Source organism: Coregonus lavaretus, assembly GCF_964263955.1.
Source record: "Coregonus lavaretus genome assembly, chromosome: 28".
Taxonomy (NCBI): Eukaryota; Metazoa; Chordata; class Actinopteri; order Salmoniformes; family Salmonidae; genus Coregonus; species Coregonus lavaretus.
The window spans coordinates 40,564,549-40,586,264 of NC_140015.1; the positions used below are offsets into that span (position 1 = coordinate 40,564,549).

Here is a 21,716-nt window from a genome sequence, read left to right on the forward strand (position 1 = left end):
TGTCATGGTCCAAACACACCAAGACAGTCGTGAAGAGGGCACGACAAAGCCTATTGCCCCTCAGGAGACTGAAAAGATTTGGCATGGGTCCTCAGATCCTCAAAAAATTATACAGCTGCACCATCGAGAGCATCCTGACTGGTTGCATCACCGCCTGGTATGGCAACTGCTTGGCCTCCGACCGCAAGGCACTACAGAGGGTAGTGCGTACGGCCCAGTACATCACTGGGGCCAAGCTTCCTGCCATCCAGGACCTCTATACCAGGCGGTGTCAGAGGAAGTCCCTCAAAATTGTCAAAGACTCCAGCCACCCTAGTCATAGACTGTTCTCTCTGCTACCGCACGGCAAGCGGTACCGGAGTGCCAAGTCTAGGTCCAAAAGACTTCTCAACAGCTTCTACCCCCAAGCCATAAGACTCCTGAACAGCTAATCATGGCTACCCGGACTATTTGCACTGCCCCCCCACCCCATTCTTTTTACGCTGCTGCTACTCTGTTAATTATTTATGCATAGTCACTTTAACTCTACCCACATGTACATATTACCTCAACTACCTCAACTAGCCGGTGCCCCCGCACATTGACTCTGCAACGGTACCCCCCTGTATATATATATATATAGCCTCCCTACTGTTATTTTATTTTACTTCTGCTCTTTTTTTTCTCAACACTTTTTGTTGTTGTTGTTTTATTTTTACTTTTTTTGTTAAAAATAAATGCACTGTTGGTTAAGGGCTGTAAGTAATCATTTCACTGTAATGTCTGCACCTGTTGTATTCGGCGCATGTGACCAATAAAATTTGATTTGATTTTTAAGGTTTCCTCATTACCAAACAAGATGTCATCGTTTGCGCTGCTGGCAGAATACTAGTACCAAAGACAGTACAGTATGAAGATACGCTAAAACTGTTTCTCCAATAGAAAACCTTTACATGCGACTTCTGCTATCAGAATATGAAGATCGCATTGAAAAGACTGGTCTAGATGCACAAATGTCGCTTTGTGGTCTGATTGTGTTCAGATCTGGCAGACCACTTCAGTAGGTGGTCAGGGCTGCATTGTGTGCGGATTTCCCCACAATCTGGACGCATAAAGTGGGCAACGTCATCAGCACTCCTCACACAAGTTTCCAGAAAAATTGTGTTTTGGTCCTTTTCATTATAACGTTGGAGGAAATACCTTCCTAGCATGCGAGGAACATGTTTGTTGGCCTCAAATGCTAGCTAGCTAATAATTAGGGGAAAAAAATGTTTGGCTAGAGTTATGCTAATCCGTTTGCAATCCCTTTAGTGTTGCTTGGTAGCTTGCTGGCTAGCTACAGAGGTTAGCTGGCTAGTTAGCTACAGTAGTTAGCTACTGCCATCAGTTGTTGTTGTGTTATCATATTTAGCCTATTCCACTGTCTGTTGAATGAATACTGGCATTTGATTATAGTGTGGGAAAAGGGAATCCAGACACACTGTGGACAAGGTAGACACATTTAAATGTAGGTGTAGATGCACGACGATTTCGGAATTGCATGATCAGAACTCTATGATCAGAATACTAAAGCTGCATGAACTGTCAAATCTAGACGCGGCCTAAAGACACGGCGTAAAGCCTCAATCACACCTATAGTTTTTTGGTACGCAGCGTCATCTGGATATGTGCCCAACAAAAGTTTAACATTCACCTTCTGCTACCATTTCTGTCAAGCCGTCTATGTATACAGTTGGACGCATACGTTCGATAAATCCAACGTATGCACCACACAGAACGTACTGCAACTGCCTCTGCAACGCTGCAAGGCAAACGCAGCGTTCCATTGGAAATGAATGTACCTCTGGTGTCACCAAAACGCCATTATACTGTCCGTGTGATCTAGGCCTCGGCCTGGTCTGTTTCGCAAACATTCCCGGAAGTCTCGCGATGTTGCGCCTCTGGGTTTAGGAACTGTGCAAGTACACTGCTTTATATCTATGGTGGAAAACGCCATATTTTCGATATGGCATATCTCGAGTTCAAGTTTGAGGACCAAATAACTAAATACATTCGGGAACAAGAATTGGATACGTCACTAAAATTCATAACATTGCGAAAGGACAAACATTTTGGGCAAAAGGGTACGTTCTTTTTTTTACTAGCTAACATTAGGTAGCAAGTAGCTTACTTGTTCTACTCATCTAAAATGACCTAAAGCTGATGATACACTAGCCTAATAAATTAGACCTTTTCATGAGTTACTGTTGAAATAACTACTTACGTGACGGCGAGCTTCGTAGGGCTAATGATACACTGGCGATGTTCTGGGAGCAATGTTGCTGGCAACGGAGTGGGGTTTTCCCTTCTCAGTCAGTTATTCCATGGTCGGTTTCATCAGCTGAGGGCTGAAGCACCGACGCTGAACCGAAGCTCTTGCTAAAGGCGTCCAGATGCTTCCCATCCGAAACAGTTCGGAAAAGTTAGTCATCATAATATATGCACATTTTGACTTATTTGTTAGTTTTGGACATAGATAAGTTATTTTTTTGGCTGTTCGGGCTAATATATTTATAATTACCCAAATTAGTTCATCTGTGTTGTTTATAGTGGGCAAAGCCAAGCACAAACTCAATTTTACCTTGCACTCTTAAACAACGCTCGTAACAGATTCTAGTTTTGGAACAGAAACATGTATTGAGATCAGATGTTTCATCGATGAGAAAATTAGTAGAATGTCGGCCCAGTACGACTGGACTTCCTCTCACTACTATATTTGGTGGCAGTGTTGCCAACTCCTCAGTAAGGAAAGTAGCTATTGGCTGTCCTAAAAGTCCCTAAATGACGTCATTGCCATAAATGACATAATTTGCATAATTGGCCATGCGCATGTAATTGTGATGAATGCTGTAGGAGAGAGGAATAACGTCATGGGAGAGACAAAAAGTGAGTAGAAAACACCCTACATTTACATCCCGCCCAAGGCGGGATCAGCCAGCGGCGGCTTCCCCGCATGCGCGATTCATTTGCAGTCTGGACTCGGAGGGGTGAACATCTCCTGCTCTGACTGCAGCTGGGAGGGACTGCTGCACGAGGACTGGGCCGCCTGTGAGTGCTTTGGGACGGGGGTAACAAAGCACCCGCTGCTCGTTGAGAAGAGTAAGAACGATACGTGCTTTCACGTCAGAGTCTCCAAAAGTCTCCAATAACACCAGAAAAAGTTGCTAGATTTGTTGCTAGTTGCTTTTTTGAAAATGTGTCGCTAGAGGGGTCTGAATACTCGCTAAATATAGCGACAAAGTCGCTAAGTTGGCAACACTGTTTGGTGGTGAGAAAATGTTCTGAAGGGATGCTTCAGCTTTATAGCCCCTGTGACGTGTCTGGGTCACCCCTTCTGTCTGAGGTTCGGGCACCCAAAAATTTTTCTAGCGGCAAGCCGAAGTCTACGCCACTTCGTCTGTGATTGGTCAACAGTAGGGATTCTACAATAAAGTCTGTCAGTCAACTAGAGACGACTCGTTTTCATGTAAATTTTTTCATTGAGAAATACTGCACCAAACATCGATCTTAGTTGATGTAAAATTGCGCGACTAAGATCTCCTAGGCAAAAATGTCAAAATTAATGACAGATTTCTTGCCTTAGATTAATTCGGACTATTTTGGCTACCGCGTCTCAAAATGGACAACCAATACTATTGCTGTGTTTTTTTCTCATTTTCCAGGCGACGGTCTTTTTAAGGGAGTATGCAAGCACACTCCTTCCGTTTGCCCAGCTGAGTTTGGCTAGGCACCAGCCGAACTGAAGCACGGGACGCCTTAAAGGTGTCCAGATGCTTTCCAGCCAAAACAGTTTGTGCATATATTATGAGGACATTTTGTGACGTTTTTGTTCATTTTTGGTGTTCGGCAAGTTTTGTTTCCGGCTGTTAGGGCAAAACATTTTACTTGAGAAATACTGCACCAAACATCTTAGTTAAGATGTAAAATTGCACGACTAAAGCCTTACGCATATGAAGAATCTCTACTGTTGACCGATCACCAACGAAGGGGGTGTCGACTTCGGCTACCGACGTCAGCACGAACAGCCGAAGAAACCCTTGCTGAAGACCAAAACGAACAAAAACGTCACAAAATGTAATCATAATATATGCACCTACTGTTCCAAACTGTTTAGGATGGGAAGCTGACGCCTTAAGACCTCCTCAGCAAAAAAACGTATCTTAAGGCCTTTGCAGACTGTATGATTTTATCCTTCCGTATGCCACGATTTTACCATCCCAGACAAAATTTCCAAGTCGTGGGCAAATTCTTAGGTTGTAAAAGATTGTCGGACATCTTGGCTCGTTGAGTGTGACAGGGTCTAGGTCTGCTGATTTAAGAACCACTACGTGCGGTCGTACGCTCAGACAAAGTTCTGTCAGTGTCACAATATGTTTGCCTTTATCGTGTGGCTGGTGTTACGAGCCGATCCCGGGGACTGACCAATAGGAACACGGCTGGGACTGAGTATGCAATAATACGATTATTATGAATAGTCAGATTAATGTAATAGTTTGATTTAACCCTTTACATGCTGTGCAAGAAGAACAATTTCCCTAATAAGCTTGTTTACACATCTGGAATCAGGCTACCTGATTGCCAATTTTGTGCATTTATCAAAATCAAAAAGAGGTTTCGAGAAATTTCTGCACATTTTTATTAAAATTAAAAACCGTAATATGACATTTACATAAGTATTCAGAACCTTTACTCTTTGTTGAAGCACCTTTGGCAGCAATTACAGCCTTGAGTCTTCTTGGGTATGACGCTACAAGCTTGGCACACCTGTATTTGGGGAGTTTCTCCCATTCATCTCTGCAGATCCTGTCAGGTTGGATGGGGAGCAGGTTGGATTCGATCGGGTTCAAGTCCGGGCTCTGACTGGGCCACTCAAGGACATTCAGAGACTTGTCCCGAAGCCACTCCTGCGTTGTTGGCTGTTTTCTTAGGTTTTTGTCCTGTTGGAAGGTGAACCTTCGCCCCAGTCTGAGGTCCTGAGCGCTCTGGAGCAGGTTCTCATCAAGGATCTCTCTATACTTTGCTCCGTTCATCTTTCCCTCGATCCTGACTAGCCTCCCTGCTGCTGAAAAACATATCCACGGCATGATGCTGCCACCACCATGCTTCACCGTAGGGATGGTGCCAGGTTTCCTCCAGACGACACGCTTGGCATTCAGGCCAAGAGAGTTCAATCTTGGTTTCATCAGACCAGAGAATCGTGTTTCTCATGGTCTGAGAGTCTTTAGGTGCCTTTTGGCAAACTCCAAGCGGGCTGTCATGTGCCTTTTACTGAGGAGTGGCTTCCGTCTGGCCACTCTACCATAAAGGCCAGATTGGTGAGTGCTGCAGAGATGGTTGTCCTTCTGGAAGGTTCTCCCATCTCCACAGAGGAACTCTTGAGCTCTGTCAGAGTGACCATCGGGTTTTTGGTCACCTCCCTGACCAAGGCACTTCTCCCCCGATTGCTCATTTTGTCCGGGCGGCCAGTTCTAGGAAGAGTCCTGGTGGTTCCAAACTTCTTCCATTTAAGAATGATGGAGGCCACTGTGTTCTTGGGGACCTTCAATGCTGCATACATTTTTTGGTACCCTTCCCCAGATCTGTGCCTCGACTCAATCCTGTCTCGGAGCTCTACGGACAATTCCTTCGAACTTATTGCTTGGTTTTTGCTCTGACATGCACTGTCAACTGTGGGACCTTATATAGACAGGTGTGTGCCTTTCCAAATCATGTCCAATCAATTGAATTTACCACAGGTGGACTCCAATCAAGTTGTAGAAACATCTCAAGGATGATCAATGGAAACAGGATGCACCTGAGCTCGAGTCTCATAGCAAAGGTTCTGAATACGTAAATAAGGTATTTCTTTAAGTTGTATGAATTTTCCAAAATTTTGACAAACCTGTTTTCGCTTTGTCATTATGGGGTGTTGTGTATAGATTGCTGAGGATTATAATTTTTTAATGCATTTTAGGATAAGGCTGTAACGTAACAAAATGTTGAAAAAGTAAAGGGATCTGAATACTTTCCGAAGGCACTGTATTTTCTAAATGTACAGTGAGGGAAAAAAGTATTTGATCCCCTGCTGATTTTGTACGCTTGCCCACTGACAAAGAAATGATCAGTCTATAATTTTAATGGTAGGTTTATTTGAACAGTGAGAGACAGAATAACAACAAGAAAATCCAGAAAAACGCATGTCAAAAATGTTATAAAATGATTTGCATTTTAATGAGGGAAATAAGTATTTGACCCCTCTGCAAAACATGACTTAGTACTTGGTGGCAAAACCCTTGTTGGCAATCACAGAGGTCAGATGTTTCTTGTAGTTGGCCACCAGGTTTGCACACATCTCAGGAGGGATTTTGTCCCACTCCTCTTTGCAGATATTCTCCAAGTCATTAAGGTTTCGAGGCTGATGTTTGTCAACTCGAACCTTCAGCTCCCTCCACAGATTTTCTATGGGATTAAGGTCTGGAGACTGGCTAGGCCACTCCAGGACCTTAATGTGCTTCTTCTTGAGCCACTCCATTGTTGCCTTGGCCGTGTGTTTTGGGTCATTGTCATGCTGGAATACCCATCCACGACCCATTTTCAATGCCCTGGCTGAGGGAAGGAGGTTCTCACCCAAGATTTGACGGTACATGGCCCCGTCCATCGTCCCTTTGATGCGGTGAAGTTGTCCTGTCCCCTTAGCAGAAAAACACCCCCAAAGCATAATGTTTCCACCTCCATGTTTGACAGTGGGGATGGTGTTCTTGGGGTCATAGGCAGCATTCCTCCTCCTCCAAACATGGCGAGTTGAGTTGATACCAAAGAGCTCAATTTCGGTCTCATCTGACCACAACACTTTCACCCAGTTCTCCTCTGAATCATTCAGATGTTCATTGGCAAACTTCAGACGGCCCTGTATATGCGCTTTCTTGAGCAGGGGGACCTTGCGGGCGCTGCAGGATTTCAGTCCTTCACGGCGTAGTGTGTTACCAATTGTTTTCTTGGTGACTATGGTCCCAGCTGCCTTGAGATCATTGACAAGATCCTCCCGTGTAGTTCTGGGCTGATTCCTCACCGTTCTCATGATCATTGCAACTCCACGAGGTGAGATCTTGCATGGAGCCCCAGGCCGAGGGAGATTGACAGTTATTTTGTGTTTCTTCCATTTGCGAATAATCGCACCAACTGTTGTCACCTTCTCACCAAGCTGCTTGGCGATGGTCTTGTAGCCCATTCCAGCCTTGTGTAGGTCTACAATCTTGTCCCTGACATCCTTGGAGAGCTCTTTGGTCTTGGCCATGGTGGAGAGTTTGGAATCTGACTGATTGATTGCTTCTGTGGACAGGTGTCTTTTATACAGGTAACAAGCTGAGATTAGGAGCACTCCCTTTAAGAGTGTGCTCCTAATCTCAGCTCGTTACCTGTATAAAAGACACCTGGGAGCCAGAAATCTTTCTGATTGAGAGGGGGTCAAATACTTATTTCCCTCATTAAAATGCAATTCAATTTATAACATTTCTGACATGCGTTTTTCTGTATTTTGTTGTTGTTATTCTGTCTCTCACTGTTCAAATAAACCTACCATTAAAATTATAGACTGATCATGTCTTTGTCAGTGGGCAAACTTACAAAATCAGCAGGGGATCAAATACTTTTTTCCCTCACTGTATTTATGCACATCGGGTCCGGGTGGGAAAGCCCCAAATCCATTTCGGAACGGGTCCAACTTTTTGGAACGATGAAGACCTCTACTTGAGAGGCCCAACACAACAATCCCTGTCACAGGAACATTGTGAATGCTGTCACAGAAGCTGAACTTGGGCCACCAATGGGGTGCAATAGGAACTACAATAACTGTTGGCATTTCATTTTCCCGCTGTACTGAAACCGAACCGTAACCGCAATGCGTACCGAACCGTGGGTTTGGTGAACCATTACACCCCAGTAAAAGACAAAAAAACATATCGCGTTAAATTGCCTGAATTAATGCAATAAAGATAAATAAAATGATAAGTAAAAAAAAAATATATATATATATTACCCTTTAAACTACTACTACTACTATTTTGATTGTTATAGCCATCAATTGCCCCATTTAACAATCCCCCATATTAGCAAACTTATTTAAAACTTCACATTTCTCTACTATAGACTGAACGATATCATAATGAACGATATCAGCCAAATGCATGTGATAAGTGGTCGGTATGGAAGGTGTCGATCATTTAATTTATCATCCCAGCTCTACAGTAAGTGTATATTATTTTGAGGTGATATGAAGGTAAAGGGCTTTATGTTTCTAGAACCGTATCGCAATTGAGTCTATTCACGTTTAGATGGATTTGGCTGTTTTGGCTGCCAGAGGCATTCTACCTCTGAAAATAACATACACTACATCACCAAAAGTATGTGGACACCCCTTCAAATTAGTGGATTCGGCTATTTCAGCAGCACCCATTGCTGACAGGTGTATAAAAATCGAGCATACAGCCATGCAATCTCCATAGACAAACATTGGCAGTAGAATGGCCTTACTGAAGAGCTCCGTGACTTTTAAAGTTGCATCGTCATAGGATGCCACCTTTCCAACAAGTCAAATTTCTGCCCTGCTAGAGCTGCCCCGGTCAACTGTAAGTGCTGTTATTGTGAAGTGGAAACGTCTAGGAGACAACCGCTCAGCCGCGAAGTGGTAGGCCACACAAGCTCATAGAACGGGACCGCTGAAGTGCGTAGCGCGTAAAAATCGTCTGTCCTCGGTTGCAACACTCACTACCGAGTTCCAAGCTGCCTCTGGAAGCAATGTCAGCACAATAACTGTTTGAAGGGAGCTTCATGAAATGGGTTTCCATGGCCGAGCAGCCACACACAAGCCTAAGATCACCATGCGCAATGCCAAGCGTCGGCTGGAGTGGTGTAAAGGTCCAACTTTGTGGCAACAGTTTGGGGAAGGCCCTTTCCTGTTTCAGCATGACAATGCCCCCGTGCACAAAGCGAGGTCCATACAGAAATGGTTTGTAGATCGGTGTGGAAGAACTTGACTGGCCTGCACAGAGCCCTGACCTCAACCCCCATCGAACACCTTTGGGATGAATTGGAACGTCGACTGCGAGCCAGGCCTAATCGCCCAACATCAGTGCCCGACCTCACTAATGCTCTTGTGGCTGAATGAAAGTCCCCGCAGCAATGTTCCAACATCTAGTGGAAAGCCTTCCCAGAAGAGTGGAGGCTGTTATAGCAGCAAAAGGGGGGGACCAACTCCATATTAATGCCCGTGATTTTGGAATGAGATGTTCGACGAGCAGGTGTCCACATACTTTTGGTCATGTAGTGTATAAGGTCCTTGGACCTTAAGGAGTAATGGTAGACTCACTCACTCCTTAAGAGTACATTCTAGAGTGCGGTATGAAATAGTAGTTGGCAGCCATTGCTGGCAACAATGCTCGACCTTATTGCCTCAAAATTGCTAGTGCATCGTCAGCATAAGGGTTTCAATTCCAAGCACAGATGAGTTATTTGAAAGAGCAACTCTGTTAGTTTCCCTAAAAGCCTATCATTCTAATGGTAATATAACATATTCTTGACCTTGAACAGATGCACAGCCTTTGGCACAGAAAAAACTCAGCTGGGAGAGTAAAAGCCTCCCATTCAATGGTGTTCCCTTTCAAGTTGTTGGCACAAAGACGTATGAATGCCACCAGGGGAAAGACAGACAAACAAAAGCCAAAGAGAAATATGCTGCTGAAAGGGACAAGAAGGAAGTAAGTTAGTAGACGGATCAATGTAATTTATACCATACACTTTTACAACATTAATTTAATTTTAATAATGTTTTAGTACTACCTAACAATGGAATGTTCCTCAATAAAATGGAAGAAGATGGGATGTTAAATGGGTGTCCTAACTCTGTGGTCACTAAAGATCCCAAAGCACTTATTGCAAGAGTATGTAAGTGGGGTTAGGGTGGTGAGTTTCCCCATACACTGTAAAGAGCTTTAGGTGTCTGTCTAGAAAAGTGCTATGGAAGTCAAATTGTTTATTATTTTTATTATTATTAAATGTTTTGCTATCTTCCTCAGCTTGAAGACCATGCCTTTCTACAGAAACGGAAACTGGTACAAAGTACCAAAAAGGTGGACTGCAAGGCTATAATAAACATCGCCCACGTTATCCGCTTTCCTGATTTTAAGGTACATTTTTTTAAAGTATCAAGGTCTAGGCCTACAGTTGGTCAAAGTCTAAAAAAATCAGAATTGCGCTGCCTGTGTAAACGCAGCCTGTGAAACAGCCTAACGCTGTACATAGTAACAGTACATATTTAACAAATACCACATTATTTGATGTCTAGATTGAGGAAAGTACAGTGCGCTCTAAAAAGGAGGCCTCCCAAACTCTGAAGGCAGCACTAAGTGAAACACCCAGCTCCGTGAAGGCAGAGGTTGTCTACTGCGTCAGGTTCCCCTCCCTCTCTGAGCATAGCTCACATGCAGTTGTTGGTGAGGTAAATATATAATCTATATAATAGAATGTTGATTAAGATACCCACTGACCCCTTTATGATAAACCCATGTATTCTTTCTCCAACAGGAAGCTTATGTTAGGGAAGCTGTAGATGCCAGGCTGAGAGAGAAGATTGAGCAGCTGACTCTGTCTGGTGTGAGAAAGATGACTGAAATGAAGTGTCATCTTAACACCTTTGTAGTGGAAGAGCTTTTCTGTGGAGAGCAGCCCCCTCCACCTACTCGCAGGCGGTATTACCCGACTGACAGTGACATAAGAAATGTCATGTTTAAGACCAAGCAGGCCACCAGAGACCCCAACATTGAACGTCCAGACGAAGGTCCATCTAGAAGAGGAAAGAAGAGGTCCTCTAGAAAGGTGTTGCAGTTGAGGAAGCAATGTGCAGGATATCTTAAAGAGATCACAGACCTCACTTATCATCTCCAAGATGAACAGTGCATGACTGACCTGTCTTCACGTCTCAAAAGCGTGTTGCTGGATATGAAGGCCAATGTTCCACAGGATACAGGCCTTCCACTGACCTTTTCTCCAAGGAAGAGAAAAGCTGAGAAGGCCATGGACCCCCTACCAACCAAGAGCGCATCACACCCTTTCACAGGCGGGGTAGAACAGCATACAGAGGACATAGTGAGTGTGGATACCTTGTTGGCATTGACCCTAGGGTAGTAGGGCTGTGTGGAGACATTTACATTTACATATTTAGTCATTTAGCAGACGCTCTTATCCAGAGCGACTTACAGTTAGTGAGTGCATACATTATTTTTTTATTTTTCATACTGGCCCCCCGTGGGAATCGAACCCACAACCCTGGCGTTGCAAACGCCATGCTCTACCAACTGAGCTACATCCCTGCCGGCCATTCCCTCCCCTACCCTGGACGACACTGGGCCAATTGTGCGCCGCCCCAGGATCTCTAGTGGCACAGCTAGCACTGCGATGCAGTGCCTTAGACCACAGCGCCACTCGGGAGAGTAAAGTTACACTACCTTGTTGTCATTGAGCCTAGGGCTGAGGACAGAGTGTGTGGAGACCTTGTTGGCATTGAGCCTAGGGCTGAGGACGGAGTGTGTGGAGACCTTGTTGGCATTGAGCCTAGGGCTGAGGACGGAGTGTGTGGAGACCTTCCACCAATTGAGTATCTTTTGGGTAGTGTAACTTTTATTTCAACTAATGTTAACACAACTTGATAAAACATATTTTCTCATCTCAAGATAAATGACTATAGTAAGTGCCCAAATAAAGTAACGGTTGACCGTTAAACGTGGAACCTTGAACTGAGTTGAAGGACAAATTAAAAGAAAAAACAGCAGATGTTATGGGGGTGTCAAGAGGTGGATGCAATCTGAGGGCAGGTTAGTGTTGTTTTGTCATGAATCTTGTTCTGGAGGCAGCTCTGCAGAGTGGTCACTAGCTGGCACAGCCACAGTAATAACATCTGATTTTAAACCTAACCTTAACCACACTGCTAACCCTAATGCCTAACCCTAACCTTAACCACACTGCTAACCCTAATGCCTAACCCTAACCTTAACCACACTGCTAACCCTAATGCCTAACCCTAACCTTAACCACACTGCTAACCCTAATGCCTAACCCTAACCTTAACCACACTGCTAACCCTAATGCCTAACCCTAACCTTAACCACACTGCTAACCCTAATGCCTAACCCTAACCTTAACCACACTGCTAACCCTAATGCCTAACCCTAACCTTAACCACACTGCTAACCCTAATGCCTAACCTTAAAGTAAGATCAAAAATCAAATGTTTGTTTGCATGAATTTTTGCAATATAGCCAATTTGGACTTTGCAGCTGGTCTATCTAAGGGGAAATGGCTCCGTTCCGCCTCCAGGACAAGAATCACGACGGTCGTCAACGTGCTATCTGAGGTGGGAGGGGGTGTGACATATTGCATAGATGGCTAGCCCACCTTAACGCAAACATTATTTATGTGCTTAATCAGTTTGTAAGAAAGGCGTTCATATGCAGCAGTCTTAACCATTAGCACAGACCACTCCTGACCTGTATCAATGTAATGGCTCTTCTATTTGGGGATTATCATTTTGCAGGCACAGAGCAGGGTAGTTTGTGTCCAATCCCGAGTGTAGTTTGCCACATGTTTCAGTTCAGAGGGATCTGAGAGTAGGAACAGTCTTGGGCCAAAGGGAATCATCCAGAACTGTTGTAAACGTGTGCATGTCCATAACAGGTGAACCAAGGGGCCTCTGGTCTGGTTGCATCTCTGTTGGCTTTTGATGATGTTCAAAAGCAACTTTTCAAATTGAAACTTGTGCTTAATGCAAGCAAAAGTTAATTTATGGTTTTCTCTTCTCTGAAAGTAGACAGATGGAGTCACTTGAAGATTTTAACTCTAAAAGGCCAGCAAATTGATAGGGTTACCTATAAGTATCTTGGGATTTGGTTAGATGAAAAACTGAATTTTAAACGGCACATTGATAACTTCACCAAGGACCTGAAGTTGACATTGGGTTTTTATTTTAGGAACAAATCTTGTTTTTCAATGTCAGTCAGAAAGGATCATATTCAAAGCACTTTTTAAAACTCTGTGCTGGATTATGGTGATAGTGTCTTTATGCAGGCCTCAGCAAGTCAGCCTACCTTAACTCTGGACACACTGCATTATGGTCCGGGACGGATTAATGCAGGGGTTTACCGGGGTGCTAGATATATCACCAATGCTAGATCACGCACCCATCGCTGTGAGTTGTATGCCTAGGTGCAATGGACCGCTCTCTCCACCAGGAGGCTAAAGCACTCGTACACTTTGGTGTACAAAGCATTGATAGGACACCTCCCTTTGTATCTCTGTGTTCCGTACTGACCAGATTAGTCACTCGTGCCCCGTTGACTTGCTAGTCGGAACTAGGAAACTCTGATATTTCCAACTTACTGATGCGTGGAACACGGCACGTGTACAACTACAACCAGTTAGCAAGTCGGAAATTCAGAGTTCCGACTAGCACGTGAACACGGCATCAATACAATGTTCATAGTCTCTGCTGTCCTTGTCTGTTCCTAAGGCTAGAACTGAGATGGGGGAAACAATATTTTTCCCATAATGCCCCTTCATCCTGGAACATGCTTCAAAATATATGAAAGTCAGTCTATTTTTAAAACTCTGATCGAAGACTGTTTTTTTTGATAGCTACAGTTGTTTTTAATCGGTGTCTGTAAATTGTGATACTTTGTCTTTTGTGTGTATGTTTTTATTTTATTTTATGGACATGCAGCTATTTCCCTGTTTTGCCTTCTTGGTCGCCCTTGCAAAAGAGGTTTCTAACCTCAATGGGTCTTAGGCCTACCTGGTTAAATAAATTAAACATTTACAAATTTTGCATTTAGAACGGTTGGTTTTATTATACACTGCTCAAAAAAATAAAGGGAACACTAAAATAACACATCCTAGATCTGAATGAATATCTTATTAAATACTTTTTTCTTTACATAGTTGAATGTGCTGACAACAAAATCACACACAAATTATCAATGGAAATCAAATTTATCAACCCATGGAGGTCTGGATTTGGAGTCACCATCAAAATTAAAGTGGAAAACCACACTACAGGCTGATCCAACTTTGATGTAATGTCCTTAAAACAAGTCAAAATGAGGCTCAGTAGTGTGTGTGGCCTCCACGTGCCTGCATGACCTCCCTACAACGCCTGGGCATGCTCCTGATGTGGTGGCGGATGGTCTCCTGAGGGATCTCCTCCCAGACCTGGACTAAAGCATCCGCCAACTCCTGGACAGTCTGTGGTGCAACGTGGCGTTGGTGGATGGAGCAAGACATGATGTCCCAGATGTGCTCAATTGGATTCAGGTCTGGGGAACGGGCGGGCCAGTCCATAGCATCAATGCCTTCCTCTTGCAGGAACTGCTGACACACTCCAGCCACATGAGGTCTAGCATTGTCTTGCATTAGGAGGAACCCAGGGCCAACCGCACCAGCATATGGTCTCACAAGGGGTCTGAGGATCTCATCTCGGTACCTAATGGCAGTCAGGCTACCTCTGGCGAGCACATGGAGGGCTGTGCGGCCCCCCAAAGAAATGCCACCCCACACCATGACTGACCCACCGCCAAACCGGTCATGCTGGAGGATGTTGCAGGCAGCAGAACGTTCTCCACGGCGTCTTCAGACTCTGTCACATGTGCTCAGTGTGAACCTGCTTTCATCTGTGAAGAGCACAGGGCGCCAGTGGCGAATTTGCCAATCTTGGTGTTCTCTGGAAAATGCCAAACGTCCTGCACGGTGTTGGGCTGTAAGCACAACCCCCACCTGTGGACGTCGGGCCCTCATACCACCCTCATGGAGTCTGTTTCTGACCGTTTGAGCAGACACATGCACATTTGTGGCCTGCTGGAGGTCATTTTGCAGGGCTCTGGCAGTGCTCCTCCTTGCACAAAGGCGGAGGTAGCAGTCCTGCTGCTGGGTTGTTGCCCTCCTACGGCCTCCTCCACGTCTCCTGATGTACTGGCCTGTCTCCTGGTAGCGCCTCCATGCTCTGGACACTACGCTGACAGACACAGCAAACCACCTTGCCACACCTCGCATTGATGTGCCATCCTGGATGAGCTGCACTACCTGAGCCACTTGTGTGGGTTGTAGACTCCGTCTCACGCTACCACTAGAGTGAAAGCACCGCCAGCATTCAAAAGTGTACAAAACATCAGCCAGGAAGCATAGGAACTGAGAAGTGGTCTGTGGTCACCACCTGCAAAACCAGTCCTTTATTGGGGGTGTCTTGCTAATTGCCTATAATTTCCACCTGTTGTCTATTCCATTTGCACAACAGCATGTGAAATGTATTGTCAATCAGTGTTGCTTCCTAAGTGGACAGTTTGATTTCACAGAAGTGTGATTGACTTGGAGTTACATTGTGTTGTTTAAGTGTTCCCTTTATTTTTTTGAGCAGTGTAGTTAATAAAAAGCCAAATCATTGATGGATCACTGGATATAATAAATACATCTGATGGTATGTCAGGACCATAGACATTAAAAGGGTCCAGACTGATGGTCTGTTTATGTTTCTACCATTGTGGCTAGATGGAGTAGGCCTACAGCTCAATGGTACGCAGCATCATCTGGACGTGTGCAACAAAAGTTCAACATTCACCTTCTGCTACCATTTCTGTCAAGCCGTCTATGCACACAATTTGATGCATATGTTAGATAAATCCAACCTATGCACCCTACAGAACTCACTGCAACTGCTTCTGCAACGCAATGCTGCAAGGCAAACGCAGTGTTCCATTGGAAATGAATGTACTTCTAGTGTACCAAAACGCAATGACTCTGTAGGTGTGATCAAGGAGTGCGTCTATCATAATCCAAAACGTGTGTGCACATGCTCAGCAATGTTCTAGAATATTGGACCATTGGCTTTCAGAAATGGTAGCAGAAGGTGAATGTTGAATTTTTGTTGCACACATCCAGATGACGCTGCGTACTATTTAGCGTAATGACGCTGTCGTTGTGATCAAGGCGTCAGGCTGTGTCGTCGTCCCCCCGCGGATGGTGGTCTCAGAGCTGTGTAGCTATGTCAACAATGGGATTGTTTTAACCTGCAAAGTTAATTATCCTAACCTGCTAGGTAAACAGACCATCAGTGACTGTAAACAGATATTGAGTGACCGCTCTAACAATGGAAATACATGTCCTCCGAGATGGAATGCAGGCTGGAGGAGGCGAGATCAGGTGGGACCATTCTAGCCAATGAGAGGGCAGATACGCTGTGAACAACAGGCCATTGAGATAGACAGAGGACTCATCCTTGTATCTGTGCCATGTTTACCTCTTATCTCCATTTTAAAGTAGTACATTTTTCTTCTTCATTGGCTGATTGCTCCCAACTCATAGGAATCCCCACCCAGTTTACTACTTTAAAATGGTGAAACTGGATGCCCTCAATGGCCTTGTCCATGCTAAAATGGTTTATTTCCATGAGTCCTCTATCTATCTCTATGACAACAGGCACAACTCAGATATAACAGGTGTGTGGTGCTGGAGGAGGGCGAGGGCGCTTCAATTTGAGAATACACTGAACATTTATTCTGATTCTAAATATATTATATTTAATTACCACAAAAATTCCATGAATAGTGATTGAATGTCAAACCAAATAAATATGTAGGCTACAGCAGGTCGGTAAATGGTGGTTTCTTTCCTGTCTTCTCTCTGGTGGTGGCGAGAATGATGAGAAACGGCCCTGCGTCTCAACCAATAGCCAATGTAGGCTAAATATCCCACGCAGGGCTACAGCAACTTCCAGAGAGGGTCAGGCTCCTTGGGCGTTCCAGAGAGGATCAGGCTCCTTGGGCGTTCCAGAGAGGATCAGGCTCCTTGGGCGTTCCAGAGAGGATCAGGCTCCTTGGGCGTTCCAGAGAGGGTCAGGCTCCTTGGGCGTTCCAGAGAGGATCAGGCTCCTTGGGCGTTCCAGAGAGGATCAGGCTCCTTGGGCGTTCCAGAGAGGATCAGGCTCCTTGGGCGTTCCAGAGAGGATCAGGCTCCTTGGGCGTTCCAGAGAGGGTCAGGCTCCTTGGGCGTTCCAGAGAGGATCAGGCTCCTTGGGCGTTCCAGAGAGGATCAGGCTCCTTGGGCGTTCCAGAGAGGATCAGGCTCCTTGGGCGTTCCAGAGAGGATCAGGCTCCTTGGGCGTTCCAGAGAGGGTCAGGCTCCTTGGGCGTTCCAGAGAGGATCAGGCTCCTTGGGCGTTCCAGAGAGGGTCAGGCTCCTTGGGCGTTCCAGAGAGGATCAGGCTCCTTGGGCGTTCCAGAGAGGATCAGGCTCCTTGGGCGTTCCAGAGAGGGTCAGGCTCCTTGGGCGTTCCAGAGAGGATCAGGCTCCTTGGGCGTTCCAGAGAGGGTCAGGCTCCTTGGGCGTTCCAGAGAGGGTCAGGCTCCTTGGGCGTTCCAGAGAGGGTCAGGCTCCTTGGGCGTTCCAGAGAGGATCAGGCTCCTTGGGCGTTCCAGAGAGGATCAGGCTCCTTGGGCGTTCCAGAGAGGGTCAGGCTCCTTGGGCTTTCCAGAGAGGATCAGGCTCCTTGGGCGTTCCAGAGAGGGTCAGGCTCCTTGGGCGTTCCAGAGAGGGTCAGGCTCCTTGGGCTTTGCTGTGGCCACTCTGGTTTGGGTGTCCTCGGCAGAACGCTGTAACTGTAACCAAGGGGTCACATATCGTTTTGGGTTCCACTGTGCAAGAGAGGGGGTCGGTGGAGTTTTATGAACATCAAGGCAGACACGGTGAATTTAGATAAATATTTTTATCTGATTGGCCAAAGTTGTCAACAATCTAATGGGACTCTGCAGCGCCTACAGTTGAAGTCGGAAGTTTATATACACTTAGGTTGGAGTCATTAAAACTCGTTTTTCAACCACTCCACAAATTTCTTGTTAACAAACTATAGTTTTGGCAAGTCAGTTAGGACATCTACTTTGTGCATGACACAAGTAATTTTTCCAACAATTGTTTACAGACAGATTATTTCACTTATAATTCACTGTATCACAATTCCAGTGGGTCAGAAGTTTACATACACTAAATTGACTGTGCCTTTAAACAGTTTGGAAAATTCCAGAAAATGATGTCATGGCTTTAGAAGCTTCTGATAGGCTAATTGACATCATTTGAGTCAATTGGAGGTGTACCTGTGGATGTATTTCAAGGCCTTACATCAAACTCAGTGCCTCTTTGCTTGACATCATGGGAAAATCAAAAGAAATCAGCCAAGACCTCAGAAAAAAAATTGTAGACCTCCACAAGTCTGGTTCATCCTTGGGAGTAATTTCCAAACACCTGAAGGTACCACGTTCATCTGTATAAGCAATAGTACGCAAGTATAAACACCATGGGACCACGCAGCCGTCATACTGCTCAGGAAGGAGACGCGTTCTGTCTCCTAGAGATTAACGTACTTTGGTGCAAATCAATCCCAGAACAACAGCAAAGGACCTTGTGAAGATGCTGGAGGAAACAGGTACAAAAGTATATATATCCACAGTGAAACAAGTCCTATATTGACATAATCTGAAAGGCCGCTCAGCAAGGAAGAAGCCACTGCTCCAAAACCGCCATAAAAAAGCCAGACTACGGTTTGCAACTGCACATGGGGACAAAGATCGTACTTTTTGGAGAAATGTCCTCTGGTCTGATGAAACAAAAATATAACTATTTGGCCATAATGACCATCGTTATGTTTGGAGGAAAAAGGGGAAGGCTTGCAAGCCGAAGAACACCATCCCAACCGTGAAGCACGGGGGTGGCAGCTTCATGCTGTGGGGGTGCTTTGCTGCAGGAGGGACTGGTACACTTCACAAAATAGATGGCATCACAAGGAAGGAAAATTATGTGGATATATTGAAGCAACATCTCAAGACATCAGTCAGGAAGTTAAAACTTGGTCGCAAATGGGTCTTCCAAATGGTCAATGACCCCAAGCATACTTCCAAAGTTGTGGCAAAATGGCTTAAGGACAACAAAGTCAAGGTATTGGAGTGGCCATCACAAAGCCCTGACCTCAATCTTATAGAACATTTGTGGGCAGAACTGAAAAAGCGTCTGCGAGCAAGGAGGCCTACAAACCTGACTCAGTTACACCAGCTCTGTCATTAGGAATGGGCCAAAATTCACCCAACTTATTGTGGGAAGCATGTGGAAGGCTACCCGAAACGTTTGACCCAAGTTAAATAATTTAAAGGCAATGCTACCAAATACTAATTGAGTGTATGTAAACTTCTGACCCACTGGGAATGTGATGAAAGAAATAAAAGCTTAAATAAATCCTTCTCTCTACTATTATTCTGACATTTCACATTCTTAAAATAAAGTGGTGATCCTAACTGACCTAAGACAGGGATCTTTTACTAGGATTAAATGTCAGGAATGATGAAAAACTGAGTTTAAATGTATTTGACTAAGGTGTATGTAAACTTCCGACTTCAACTGTAACTAATTGCTCCTGTAAGTCGCTCTGGATAAGAGCGTCTGCTAAATGGCTAAAATGTAAAACGACGCCATACACGCTGTCTGCCTTCTGCCTGGTACAGTTGAAACCGGGATTCATCTGTGAAGAGCACACTTCTCCAGTGTGCCAGTGGCCATTGAAGGTGAGTATTTGCCCTCTGAAGTCGGTTTTTTTTAGACCTCCACACGTCTGGTTCATCCTTGGGAGCAATTTCCAAATGTCTGAAGGTACCACGTTCATCTGTACAAACAATAGTACGCAAGTATAAACACCATGGGACCACGCAGCCGTCATACCGCTCAGGAAGGATACGCATTCTGTCTCCTAGAGATGAACGTACTTTGGTGCAAAAAGTGCAAATCAATCCCAGAACAACAGTAAAGGACCTTGTGAAGATGCTGGAGGAAACGGGTACAAAAGTATCTATATCCACAGTAAAACGAGTCCTATATCGACATAACCTGAAAGGTCGCCCAGCAAGGAAGAAGCCACTGCTCCAAAACCGCCATAAAAAAGCCAGAGTACAGTTTGCAACTGCACATGGGGACAAAGATCGTACTTTACGTAACGCACTGGACCAGAGCTACCTCAGAAATAGATCTTGACAGATAATATGAACAGGAGACAGTTTAAGTTTCAAGTCAGACGAAATGTAGAATTGTTCTCAACAGAAGAAATTGTTAAATATACCATAAAAAATATACACATTGCTATTATACAGTACAAAACTAATTCCTGGGGATTTTGACTTAGCCCTTTGTGTGAGGAGAGAGGACGATGTTGAGAGAGTTGTTGAGGCTGCTCGCCTTACAGTTAATATGTTATGTTATACTACCGGTATTCAACTGTGTATTTATAAAGTGTACGTCCCAAATGGCACCCTATTTCCTATAGGCTCTGGTCAAAAGTAGTGCACTATAAAGGGTATAGGGTGTCATTTGGGACTCAGTCAGCACTCACCTTGTATTGTATCAGATGGCTTTATTTCTTCAGGTGTTTTACTGGGAACACACATTACCCTTAACAACAGGTGTTTTACTGAGAACACACATTACTCTTAACAACAGGTGTTTTACTGAGAACACACATTACCCTTAACAACAGGTGATTTACTGAGAACACACATTACCCTTAACAACAGGTGTTTTACTGAGAACACACATTACCCTTAACAACAGGTGTTTTACTGAGAATACACATTACCCTTAACAACAGGTGTTTTACTGAGAACAGACATTACCCTTAACAACAGGTGTTTTACTGAGAACACACATTACCCTTAACAAGTGTTTTACTGAGAACACACATTACCCTTAACAACAGGTGTTTTACTGAGAACACACATTACCCTTAACAACAGGTGTTTTACTGAGAACACACATTACCCTTAACAACAGGTGTTTTACTGAGAATACACATTACCCTTAACAACAGGTGTTTTACTGAGAACACACATTACCCTTAACAACAGGTGTTTTACTGAGAACACACATTACCCTTAACAACAGGTGTTTTACTGAGAACAGACATTACCCTTAACAACAGGTGTTTTACTGAGAACACACATTACCCTTAACAAGTGTTTTACTGAGAACACACATTACCCTTAACAACAGGTGTTTTACTGAGAACACACATTACCCTTAACAACAGGTGTTTTACTGAGAACACACATTACCCTTAACAACAGGTGTTTTACTGAGAATACACATTACCCTTAACAACAGGTGTTTTACTGAGAACACACATTACCCTTAACAACAGGTGTTTTACTGAGAACACACATTACCCTTAACAACAGGTGTTTTACTGAGAACACACATTACCCTTAACAACAGGTGTTTTACTGAGAACACACATTACCCTTAACAACAGGTGTTTTACTGAGAACAGACATTACCCTTAACAACAGGTGTTTTACTGAGAACACACATTACCCTTAACAAGTGTTTTACTGAGAACACACATTACCCTTAACAACAGGTGTTTTACTGAGAACACACATTACCCTTAACAACAGGTGTTTTACTGAGAACACACATTACCCTTAACAACAGGTGTTTTACTGAGAACACACATTACCCTTAACAACAGGTGTTTTACTGAGAATACACATTACCCTTAACAACAGGTGTTTTACTGAGAACACACATTACCCTTAACAACAGGTGTTTTACTGAGAACACACATTACCCTTAACAACAGGTGTTTTACTGAGAACACA

The 21,716-nt window shown here is 44.4% G+C and overlaps 1 protein-coding gene across 1 annotated transcript in view; it reads left to right on the forward strand.

Moving 5' to 3' along the window:
- Positions 1-1,934: 1,934 nt before the first annotated feature.
- LOC311103281 (calcium-responsive transcription factor-like) overlaps positions 1,935-21,716 on the forward strand; it is a gene marked incomplete at its 3' end in the record, with an annotated part of 25,618 nt that continues 5,836 nt past the window's right edge. The window contains exons 1-5 of the mRNA XM_084144812.1: positions 1,935-2,102; positions 9,583-9,749; positions 10,068-10,178; positions 10,337-10,489; positions 10,576-11,136. Of these exons, the coding sequence (XP_084000938.1) occupies positions 1,985-2,102; positions 9,583-9,749; positions 10,068-10,178; positions 10,337-10,489; positions 10,576-11,136 (1,110 nt within the window). The 5' untranslated portion in view covers positions 1,935-1,984. The remainder of the gene's footprint in view (positions 2,103-9,582; positions 9,750-10,067; positions 10,179-10,336; positions 10,490-10,575; positions 11,137-21,716) is intronic.